The sequence below is a fragment of the Alexandromys fortis genome, unplaced genomic scaffold, assembly GCF_014885135.2.
Source record: "Alexandromys fortis isolate MF-2015 unplaced genomic scaffold, M_Fortis_MF-2015_v1.1 scaffold_122, whole genome shotgun sequence".
NCBI lineage: Eukaryota > Metazoa > Chordata > Mammalia > Rodentia > Cricetidae > Alexandromys > Alexandromys fortis.
The window spans coordinates 3,946,551-3,958,618 of NW_026068004.1; the positions used below are offsets into that span (position 1 = coordinate 3,946,551).

Here is a 12,068-nt window from a genome sequence, read left to right on the forward strand (position 1 = left end):
CACGCTTTAGACACAGTTCATAATAAACCCAGTTTGGTTCCCGAGTCTGCCTCTGAGGTTTTATCTTTGCCAATTTATAAATTAATAGTGTATGCTACTTATATTTCACACACATCTTCAGCTCCAAACATACGTGCCTAAATAGTCAACCCTAAAACCAAGCCCACTGGTCTTACCTATTGAGGGAGGTCACCAGAGAAACCAGAGCTGTTTGAGGAGGCAGGAGATTATCTATCCAGTTACTCATTCAGGCTCTGCAATGGCTGTGTCAGGGGTTTTACAGAGGAAAAAACTGGGATTATACAGTTTGTGGCTCTCTTTTTCTTTTCAGACGTGTGTGTGCACGTGTGTGTGTGTGTGTGTGTGTGTGTACTCATGTGCAGATGCCCAGGAAGCCAAAGAGGACATTGGATCCCCTGGATCTGGAGTTGGTTGTAAGCTCCTTGATGTGGATGCTAGAAGTTGAACTCGGGTCCCCTGAAAGAACAGTAATTGGTCTTAAGCACTGAACCATCTCTAGCCCTAAACCTTTTCCAGCTCCAAAGTCAGGCACTGAAAGACCATACAAACACGAAAAGCTTGTAGTTATCATATACATTCAATTAATCTCTACACTCTATCTTGCTCCTAATCTTTATTGTTTTTTAAAAATAAAACAAACCTCCAAAACAAACAAACAAACAAACAAACCAAAATCCAGCTCTGGATACTTAACTGTCTGTTGATCCAGACTGATGAGATTTTTGGGTTAACTGAGGATCATGAAGGACACAGAAAATCCCTGTACTGGGCCCCTGGCTGACCTGGCTGAAGGTCAGTCCTTGGACGGGGACACTCCTCTTCTTGGACAAAGAGATCAGAATACTTATCTTTAAACTTATTTTCAGGTACATGCTCTTTTAATTTTAAACTATAAACCTTAAATGAAGTACGAGGCTTCTATCGAGGGCCACTATCTCAAAAGTAAAACAGAAAAGAAACCTAATGACCTTAGAAGTGAAGACAGATTCACAGCTGTGTTCTGAACTCGGCAAATGTTTGCAGCAACGCAAACTGCTTCAGGACTACAACTCCCAGCATGCTGCGCCCTAGACCAATGTTTATTGGCCGTAGAGAGAAAGGATGTCCCCAGAATCCAATCCCGACGCGGCGGAGGCTGGTCCTTTCTGGGTTCCGGCTCCGGCTCCTTCCCCCGCCCACCCAGGCGGCGCTGTCCCTGACCGAGCTGCGCGATTGAGGTGGGTCGCGGTTGTGCTGAGGTGACGTGGGGGGAGGCGGTCGCGGAGCGCGGCGCTTGGAGCGCGGCCCCATTGCTCTCGCAAATGGCTTGGAAGCTGCTGTTTCGCTCTGTGGGTTCCAAAGGCCGCCGGGGGCTGTGTGTCCCTTCGCCGTAATCCTGTCCAACTCTCGCTACCCTCCCGCCCTTACTGTTGGCCTTGGACCACTCCCTGCTCCTCCCAAACAACGTGCCTTTAGGGTCGCCCCTTGTGCTCTTCCCCCTCCAGCCTCAAGCCCCTCTACCTCTCTGAACCCAGCTCCTGCCCTCCAGGACGCTGTACCCTGACTCCTCCAACTTTCCCCTGCCCTCCCCACTCAGACAGCCTCTTTGGACACTTCTGCAGCCTTTGTCCCCTCTCCGTGACCACGGCAGACTCAGGCTCCTTTGATATTCCATCTCTGACCCACTATGCAGCTCCCGTGAGTCTCCACACCTTGCCCCTGGTCCTTCCACGCTACTCGCGGTGCCCTTGACTTGTACCCAGATCTGGAACTTTAATCTTTCAGGCCACAGGTTGGAGTCTCCCCTCTAATCCAGGCTTTTATCCTTCATCCCTTCGTCACCTGTGATCACCAAGCTCTGTCTTCTTGGCTTGTTCCTTGAACTGGTCCCTCCTTTGCACGCTTGTTCCAGACTCTGTGCCGCTGAGCTCCTAAGAAAACCCAATATGTACTAGGTCTCTTCTCCCTCATATTCAGTGCAATATGAATATGACCTTGTATTTGAGCTGCTCTGTCTTTTCAGTGAGTAATGGACTCCCTGCCTGTTCCTGCCAGTTCTGGTCTTGCTCATCCATCCGTCTTGCAAGTCATAGTTCAAATACCACCTCCCCCATGAAGCTGCTTCTGCGCCCTCTTCAGAGACACTCTTGGCGTCTCTGTGTGGTCCTAACCGCTGTAGCGCTCTCCCACCTCTTCCTTTTCTCCCTCCAGCAGCAGCGTAAAAACTTCAGCCTAGGGTGATGGTGCTAGGCTTCAGTTTTGCCTTTCAATTACTGTGTGCTCCTGGGCTAGTGACTTAGTTTCTCTGCATTTCAGTTTCATCATTTCTAAAATAAGTATGAAAAATGAATAGTTGAGCCCAGGAGGCAGAGGCTGGCTTGGCCTACATAGTGAGTTCCAGGAGAGCCAGAGCTACATAGTGAGACACTATCTCAAAAAAAAAAAAAAAAATAGTAAAGATGAATTGAGATGATGCATGTGCATGTGGAGTGCTCAGCTGTAGTCTAGTGCTTTATAGGACCTTTAGAAAATGTTACCTTTTTTTTCCTCCGAGGCAGAGTTTCTCTGTGTAACTTTGGAGATTGTTCTGGAACTCGCTTTGTAGACCAGGCTGGCCTTGAACTCAAAGCAATCTGCCTGCCTCTGCCTCTCGAGTGCTGGGATTAAAGGCGTGCGCCACCGCCGGGCAGAAAGTGTTACCTGTGCAGTGCTGGGCTGTGAAGGATGGGGACAGATGTGGCTCGGTCACTCTCTTCCCTGGAACCTCATGTTCTGCATTGTGTTCTCGATCTGCTTCATCCTGTTGTGTCGTAACTGTATGAGGGTGGTAATCATAATCTTACCTCTTTTTTAAAGTTGTATTTATTATTCAGTGGGTGTGGCAGTGGCACCACAGTTTGTATGTGGAGGTCAGAGGACAGTGTTCGGAGTCAGTCAGTTCTCTTTACTGTGGGTTCCAGCATTGAACCCAGCTTGTCAGGCTTCTGTGGCAAGTGCTTTTAACCATAGCTGGTCAGTCTCATCGGTCCCATCATCCAACCCTAAATTATTCTACTATTTAAAAAGAAGAAAACATTTCTTTACTCGTGTGTGTGTGTGTGTGTGTGTGTGTGTGTGTGGTGTGTGTGTGTACTTGACATCGTGTGCATTGGGACTCAAGAGGACCACTTGCAGGAGTTGGTTCCTGCCTCCTTCCATGGTGTCCTGGGGATCAAACTGAGATTCAGGCTTGGCCACTCGTGTCTTTATCTACTGAGTCATTTTTCCACCTCAGTTTTAAAAAAAATGTATTATATATATGTGTGTGTGCACCTAAGTAAATGTGTATGCACCACATGCGTGCAGGTGCCTGTGGAGCCCCTGGAGTTGGAACTACAGGCAGTTATGAGCTACCTGATATGGGTGCTGGGAACTGAACCTGGGTCCTCTGCAAGGACAGCAAGTGCTCTTAACCACTGAGCCAACTCTTCAATCCCCAACTCAGTCCTTTATTTATTTGTTTGCTTATTTGTTTGTTGAGACAGAACTCTGACTGTTCCAAAACTCATTATGTAGACCAGGCGGTCCTTGGATGCACAGAGATCTGCCTGCCTCTGCCTCCCAAGTGGTGGGGTTAAAGGCATGTATGTGCCACTATGCCTGGCAGTCTTTTTACTCTTTTTAAATTATTATTATGTATACAGTGTTCTATCTGCATGTATGTCTGCAGACCAGAAGAGGGCGCCAGATCTCATTTCAGGTGGTTGTGAACCACCATGTGGCTGCTGAGAATTGAACTCAGGACCTTTGAAAGAACAGCCAGTGTTCTTAATCACTGAGCCATCTCTCCAGCCCCTTTTTACTCTTTATATTTACCCAGCATTCAGTCTTGGATAGATATGTGGTAAAATATGATCTCAGCAGTTTTAAAAGAGAGTGTACAGTTGGGTGTGGTGGCACATGCTTTTACATCTAGCACTTAGGAGGCAGAGGAAGGTAGATAGATCTCTGTGAATTCAGGGCTAGCCTGGTCTACACAGAGAGTTCCAGGACAGCCACCGCTACATAGAGAAACCTATTTAATAAATAAATAAAAGAAATTAGTGGAGGCCACATAGCTCCTTGTATATAGATCCTAAAGTCCTAGGTAGAGTCAGCAGGGCTGAGATTAATTCTCATCCATTTACTTTCTCATTCAGCAAGCAATTGAGCACCCGGCCTTGAGCCGTACAAAGTTACTACAGTAATAAGTATAACATTCTGTTACAGAGGAGAAAGTGGGCACGTCAGGAGATTCCCAAGGAATTGTGGGTGAGAGTAGAAACAAGAAAGCATGACAGGCGTCTGGGTATACTTCTGGCCTTCTGTTATTCACTTCACTGTGGCGGGGGTGTATGTTTTATGTTGCTGTATCTGGTAAGGATGTGTATGTCGTCTGTGTGGCTGATGTTAGCATGTTGGTTGTATGTGTGATATAAACGTATGTAGTATGTCTAGCTGATTTCTGTGTTTGTTGTGGGTACAGCTGCGTGTTGTGTGTGTGAGTCTATGTGATGTCTGTGTGCAGAAGTTGGCACTGATCGATCTATCATGACAGACAGAGCTCACGTCCTGCAGTAGGCCTTGTTAGTATATTGTTAGGCCTTGTTGGTATATTATGGTAAGGGATAGACAGCGAGAACTGGCAGTAAGACCGTTCAGAGTTGGGTCTTGTAAGTAACTACTTCTAGATATGCTCACTTCAGAATCAGTGAATAGACGGCTACTGGACAGGAAGAAACTGAATTAATCTCTAAACGGAAGCACCTTTACTTACATATAAATTATAGTCTATGCCACGTCCACAGCAGTGACTGCCGTGTAGTGACAAAATGCCTCTGCGCTGGCTTTTACCTGCTGAAGGACTGGGGTTAGAGCTTCTTGGAGCGAAGCCCCAGGTGGTCCCCCTGGCAATCAGTGGTTGAGATAGGACCTGATGCCATAGGCAAATCTCGTATCTGGAGATGGCCCTGAGAGCGAGCCCTCCTGACACCTTGCCTGATCTTTCTCTGTATTTCTTAATTTTCTTGTTTATAGCTGACCGCTTACCAAGAGATCAAAGTACGTCCTTGGCTCAGCTCCACCGTTCATTAAAGCAGTCCTTGAGGAAATAAAGTATGCCCCACGCCACGTGAGCCTGGGAAACTTAATTATGAAACAGAAACGGCTAAAGTTGATATGTTACGAGGGAATCGTCATAGTGAATCAGATTTAGAGAGAAAAGGAGAGTTAGAGAAAATTCCCCTTTATGGAAAGATTAGCTAGATCTCAGAAGCCCTGGTGTCTTTATAGTAAGAAGGAAAGAAAGGAAATTATTGAAAACATGAGACCAGCTTTAATATATTGGTATAGGAACTATCCTGAGAAAACTATTAGGGAATATGGAGCAAAGAATAAAAAACTATATAGATGGAAAGCTAAACACAGGACCCTGGGAATTGGTCTCCCACGGTAGAATGTAAATAATGGTGTGAGACAGAATTCTAAGAGACAAAACAAAACTAAAAGTCCTTGCCAACATCTTGAGCACGTAGAGGGGAGCACGTAGAAAGGAGCACGTAGAAGAAGCTCTATTTTGATTATGCTTAACCTTGATTTATGTCTGGAACCCTGAGTGGGGTGATGCAGTGAACCTGCCAAGTTCTTTGATCTGTTTTGTACAAAAACTGAAGCTTTGCAGAAGTAAAATAGCAGCAGATTATCACTACACAGTGTGTCTGTCTGTCATTTCCCTTGCATCGTATCCTGGCTATCCTATCCTTCACCCTGTTCTCCCGTGGATAGTGGTCTCCGAGAGGGACGGTCCGTGGCAAGTCTAGATGGTATTAAGAGTGACATTCGAATTGCGCTGAATATATCCGTTAGTGGGGGGTAGCCCTAAATATCTGTGGAAGTTTATCACTTGAAAGTTGAGAAGTAAAAAAAAGGCTTCCAACAAATATTCCAGTTAGTTGAGGTTATTCCTGGGGGAGGAAGCTTCAACCAGAATGCAAGATTCTCTGATCTGATGGCCTGACACAGGGACTAAGGTGTTGACCATCTGTGTTCATTCCCAGGGTTCAGAGATGGGCAGTGAGAAGGAGCAGAGTCCGGAAGCACACCTGCCTGAGGAAGGGGAAAGGGAGAAGCCCTGGAGAGTGGATGGCTCAGAGGGCTCTCAGATCATATCTGGGGAGGAACATGGGCAGGCGAGTCTGTCCAAGGGTCTTCAAGGAACACATTCAAAAATGCCTTGGCAGAAAGTCACTGCCCAAGCTGGAGGCCCTGGGAACCCCATTGCTTTTTCAAGCCCAGAGGCGGACGAGAAGCCTTTTATATGTGTGCAGTGTGGCAAAACCTTCAACAATACCTCCAACCTGAGAACACACCAGCGGATCCACACTGGTGAGAAGCCATACAAGTGTTTGGAGTGTGGCAAGAGCTTCTCCCGAAGCTCCAACCGCATCCGGCACGAGAGGATCCACCTGGAAGAGAAGCACTACCAGTGCGCTAAGTGTCAGGTGAGCTTTCGGCGGCGCTCAGACCTCACTACTCACCAGCAAGACCACCTGGGCCAGCAGCCGTACCGCTGTGACATCTGTGGCAAGGGCTTTAGTCAGAGTGCCACGCTGGCTGTCCATCACCGAACCCACCTGGAGCCAGCTCCTTACATCTGCTGCGAGTGTGGGAAGAGCTTCAGCAACAGCTCCAGCTTTGGGGTACACCACCGTACCCACACGGGTGAGAGGCCTTACGAGTGCACTGAGTGTGGACGGACTTTCAGCGATATCTCCAACTTCGGTGCACACCAGAGGACGCACAGAGGGGAGAAGCCGTACCGCTGTACTCTGTGTGGGAAGCACTTCTCCCGAAGCTCCAACCTCATCCGACACCAGAAGACACACATGGGCGAGCAGGATGAGAAAGATTCTAGCTAGAGGGGAGCCGTGCTTAGAGAGTCGGGGAGAGCATAGAGCCCACCTCGACAGAAGGAGGCCTTAAGGACCTGCTGTGGCCACCTGGCCTGCAAACCTTTCCCTTTGTAGAATGGTCCCTTGTTGCCTTTGAAGTCAGGGAATCCTGCCTCCTCCCAGGCAGTTTCTTGCCTTGGAAAATCAGAGTGCCCAGTCTTCACTTCCTCAGGGGTGGAGAAAGTGGGATAGGCTTAGGACTTGCGCTCGTCATTGGGACATTAGTCCCTGGCTTTGTGGGACGCGCCTGAGATGGCGTCACCATCTGCGGGTCCTTTAAAGCCATCTAGCTTCAGACACACCGCAGTGCCCTGTGAGTTCCTACCTGCTGTGCCTCATCCAACACAACTTCTAGAGCCCTAGGCCGGGAGGCGTGGCCTCTGTTGGAGGGGCCTCTCTGTCTGAGAAGAGGCCCATGGTTCCTCAGTAAGAAGGAAAAGGAAGCCTCAGGGATCCAGAGTCCAGGGACCCTCGCACTCCCCGTGTCTGTTACCTATATCTTCCTCACCCCAACTTGATCACTCCTCAGTGATCACCAGTAAAACACGTCAATGAGAAGAACATGTGTACTTATTTGGCGATGTGGGGAGCTGGGGAGATTGTTCCAGGGCAGCCTCCCTGTGAAGGAGTTGAGTTCCGAGACAGGTGGCGGCTCCTCTGAAATGTGAAGGACAGCAGGCCGAGCCGCTGGAGCTTTTAGAGGAGGGGAAAGGGAGTGAGTCGGCTGAACATCACTACAGGCTGTGGGTTGCGTGCGCCATATTCTTTATCTCATTCGGTTGCCACAGAGACCCCCGAGGGCGGATGAAAACACCGAAAGTGGGTGCGCGATGGGGCCCGTGTAGACGCTGACCATGCTTTACACGTGGGCATTGTTGGCTTCTGAAGGAGGCTGGCCTAGAGGTGGGGGCTAGTGTGGCAGAAGCCAGTGTCAGGGTGAGGATCTTTCAAACTTTAGGTTATGACTGAACACTTTTGTGGCTGGGAAAAATGACAGTGGCAGGGAGTAGGGGGTTGGAATGGGATAATAGGAAAATTCTTAAAACCCGGATGGTAGCGCGCCATTAATAGCAGTAGATTCGTCCCTGGGACTTGGACACTAAGGTTGCCTGGTTTCCGATTTAGGCCTGGTCTCACATGGCAGTTTCTCACATGGAAGCTTAGTGTCCACCCAGCTTCCCTTTATCAAATACAAGGTACCCCTTCCTATCTCTTCTGTTAGTCTGGGGTCCCGCCTCTTTGTTTGTGCCCAGTTACCAGAATGTGATTTTGGTACCAGAGCTGGCATGGTATGGCCTGTCACTTCATCTAGCAGATGGGGCCCTGCCACTCAGCCTCGCTGTATGAATTTTACACTCAGATGAAGGTACCCTGGGAGGTAAAAATATATCCACATTTCACAAAATGGAAACAGACTGCCGGAGACAGTGGCGTGTCCAAGGTAAAAGAGGGCATAATGCCATGACCATGGACTGAATCTGCTGCCCAGTGCTTATAAATATAGTTAAAACGATAAAGACCGGGCTGACAAGATGGCTCAATGGGTACATGCTCCCAAGCTTGATGACCTGAGTTTGGCCCCCAGGACCCACAAGTTGGAAGGAAAAAACTGGTTCCTGTAAGCTGCCTTCTAATTTCATTTGTACCATTGCACATGTGCACACACACAATAAGTACATGTAATTTAATCTAAATTGTAGGAGACTTCTCAGACGATTCCTTTGCATTTACATAGCACCTTATAGAGTTTGCACAGCACTTGTCTGTCATATGCCATCCCTCCCCTCCTCTCTCCCCCTCCGTTTTCCTTCCTCTGCTCCCTCCCTCTTCTCTTCTTGAACTGTGCGGCCAGGCTTACCCTAATTTAAGACGTATAGCCCAGCATATGCACACGCCTTTAATACCAGGATGTGAGAGGCAGAGACAGGTAGATCTCTGGGTTTAACTCATAGAGTTCCAGGTCAACCAGAGCTACATAGTGAGGCCCTGTCTCAAGAAACAAAAAGGAAAAAAACAAGAAACCTTAGACATGTAATTTGGCATAAACAGAAATAGAAGCCTGCGGTTGTATTGCCTGCAGGACTGAAGTCGACACCAGGGGGCGCAAGAGATTATAAACTAACACCTCTAATGAGAAAATACATCTTCAGCCAGAAGTGGCGGCCCACACCTTCAATTCCAGCACTTAGGGGGCAGAGGCATGAGGCCAGTCTGATCTACATAGTGAGAGTTCCAGGACAGCCAGGGCTATGTAGAGAGCCCCTATCCCTCCAAAGCATTGGAAGACTGCCCCCACCTCACCCCATAGTGTAGCTGGGCTGGTTATTGAAGGTGCTTCCCAGTATGAATGCAAACTGGAACTCAGAAGAAAATGACGCAGGAAGAATTTGAGGATATCAGCAGAGAGGAGCCTTAAGGAGCCAAACAAATACCCGTAAATGGGAAATTATAATAATTGAAAAATACACTAGAGCAATGACCTGTGGGTCCTGAACAGTTTAGGGGCCAAACGACCCTTCATAGGGGTTGCATATCAGATAGCCTGCATATCAAATATTTATATTATGATCGTAACAGTATCAAAATTACAGTTATGAAGCAACAATGAAATAATTTTATGTTGGGGGTCACCACAACATGAGGAACTGTATCAAAGGGCTGCAGCATTAGGAAGCTGAGACCCACTGCATAGAGGACTTCAGTGACAGACTTGAGCAAGCAGAAGAATCTGCGTGGGCCAGAGGGACGGCTCAATGAGTAAAGTACTTGGTCGCACACATCTGAGCTTCATCCCCTGCTCCACAGTAAAGGAGAGAACCTAGCCTCGAAAGATATTCTCTGCAGCTGGGGAGAGGCTTGGTGGTTAAGAGAGTTTACTGCCCTTGCAAAAGACCTGGGTTCAGTTCCCAGCTCCCACACCAGGTAGCTCACCACTACCAGCTCCAGGGGATTCCAAAAGACTCTGGCCTCTATAGGTACCTGCACACATGGTACACACTAATTCAGGTAGGTGCATACATATATTTAAAAATTATATTAAGTCTGGGCATAGCGGCCCTTGCCTTTAATCCCAGCACTGGGGAGGCAATTCTCCACAGTTCTCCTGAGTTCAAGGCCAGCCTGGTCTACAGATTGCATTCCAGGACAGCTAGAGCTACGAGGTGAGATCACATCTAAAAAACAAACAAACAAACAAAAAAACAAAGAAAGCTGTTCCCTTACAGATATGTGCCATATCCCCTATTTTTTTTAAAAATGAGATTTTAATATGTTCTTTTTTAGAAAAATAACAATTTTTTATTATGTGTGTGCAATGTGCCACGGTGTCCACACATGGAAGCTGGAAGAAAACCCTGCAGGACCGGTTCTTGCCTTCCTCCTTTACATGGACTCCGGGGATCAGGCTCAGGTTGTCAGGCTTTTGAGGGAAGAGCCTCTCCCCACCGAGCACCCAGCAAGAGCCTCTTCCCACTGAGCACCCAGCAAGTGCCTTTCCCCACCGAGCACCCAGCAAGAGCCTCTCCCCACCGAGCACCAGCAAGAGCCTCTCCTCACCGAGCACCCAGCAAGAGCCTCTCCTCACCGAGCACCAGCAAGAGCCTCTCCTCACCGAGCACCCAGCAAGAGCCTCTCCTCACCGAGCACCAGCAAGAGCCTCTCCTCACCGAGCACCCAGCAAGAGCCTCTCGCCACCGAGCATCCAGCAAGAGCCTCTTCCCACTGAGCACCCAGCTAGAGCCTCTCCCCACTGAGCACCCAGCAAGTGCCTCTCCTCACCGAGCACCCAGCAAGTGCCTTTCCCCACTGAGCACCCAGCAAGTGCCTTTCCCCACTGGGCTCCTCAGCAGCCCAGATGATATTTAAAGAAGAGTCTGCAAGCTCAGAGTCCAGTTTGCCAGATTATAGGAGATGAAAGAGAAATGAAGAGCAAGGCGTGGTGGCGTGTTCTGTACCGCCAGCACTAGAGCGGCTAGAAGCGAGGGCTTGCCAGAGGCTACAGGCAAGCCTGAGCTATATCTTGAGCTTCAGGCCAGCCTTGGCTACCTAGTAAAACCTTGTCTTGAGAAAAATAAAAGCGATAGAATCCGAAGGGACTTACAGGACGCCATCAAGTAGGCTGATGCATTATGGGAGCTTCATGAAGAGGAAAATGGAGGCGGGAGGGACAGAAAGCATATTTCAAGAAATACTGACAAAACCTCCCAAATCTGAGGATAGAAATGAATGACCATGCCTGAGAGACTCAGAGCATTCTAACTGAGGTGAGCCAAAGACACGCATTCTAAGAAATAGTCCAAACGGCATAAAGAAAACCGAGAGAAAGTCAAATTATTACACACAGGGGATCTCCCGAAATATCATGAAGAAATTTCTCATCAGAAATCCGGCTGGCAAAAAGACAGTGCAATGGCATACTCCGAATGATGACAGGAAAAAGAGAAAATACAGTCCAACAAAAGGCCTGTCAAAGGTGTCCTTCAGAAAGTGGAGGAGGGGTGTAGACTTCCAAGGTCAAAGCTCAGGGAGTTCAGCACTAGACCTGATCTACAAGAAATGCTTCCTGTTTGCTGATTGGCAATCCCAGCATTCAGTAGGTGTCCTCAGGAAAGGCCATCCTGGGCTTCAACAAAAACAACAGGTCAGGGCGGCACTGCGCCTTCACAGCTGGCACTCTGAGGCACAAGCAGGTGGAGCTTTGTGAGGTCAAGGCCCCAAGGGCTACATAAGGAAACCCTGTCTCAAAAGCAAAACAAAGACAAGAAAAAGAAAACTGAAGGAAATTCTTGCGTTCAAGTTCAGACAGACAACACAGGACAACAACACAAAGCGTGGGAGAGGGGTTGGAATTTAGTTTAGTGGTCTCCAAAAGTCCTAGGTCCAGTAGACAGAACTGAATGGAAAAAAAAACATGAAATATAAATATCACTGGTGATTTCATAATTATAGACAAATATAGATTAATATAGTGCTAGGGATTAAATTTGGGGCCTTTCACATGCAAGGAGAGCACTCCTTGGCCCGATGAATTATTAATTCTGGGATAGAATTCATTGAAGTTTTTTTTTTTTTTTTTTTTTTTTGAGACAGCATCTCATGTAG

At 47.9% G+C, this 12,068-nt stretch overlaps 1 protein-coding gene across 1 annotated transcript; it reads left to right on the forward strand.

The window, feature by feature from the left end:
- Nucleotides 1-1,148: 1,148 nt before the first annotated feature.
- Znf691 (zinc finger protein 691) lies at nucleotides 1,149-10,177 on the forward strand. The gene is made up of 2 exons (XM_050161418.1): nucleotides 1,149-1,238; nucleotides 6,075-10,177. The coding sequence occupies exon 2, from the start codon at nucleotides 6,084-6,086 to the stop codon at nucleotides 6,933-6,935; it is 852 nt and encodes a 283-aa protein (XP_050017375.1). The 5' UTR covers nucleotides 1,149-1,238; nucleotides 6,075-6,083; the 3' UTR covers nucleotides 6,936-10,177.
- The last annotated feature ends 1,891 nt before the right edge of the window (nucleotides 10,178-12,068 follow it).

Coding starts and splice junctions, on each gene's coding strand:
- Znf691 (XM_050161418.1), top strand. CDS start 6,084: ATGGGCAGTGAGAAGGAGCAGAGTCCGGAAGCACACCTGCCTGAGGAA.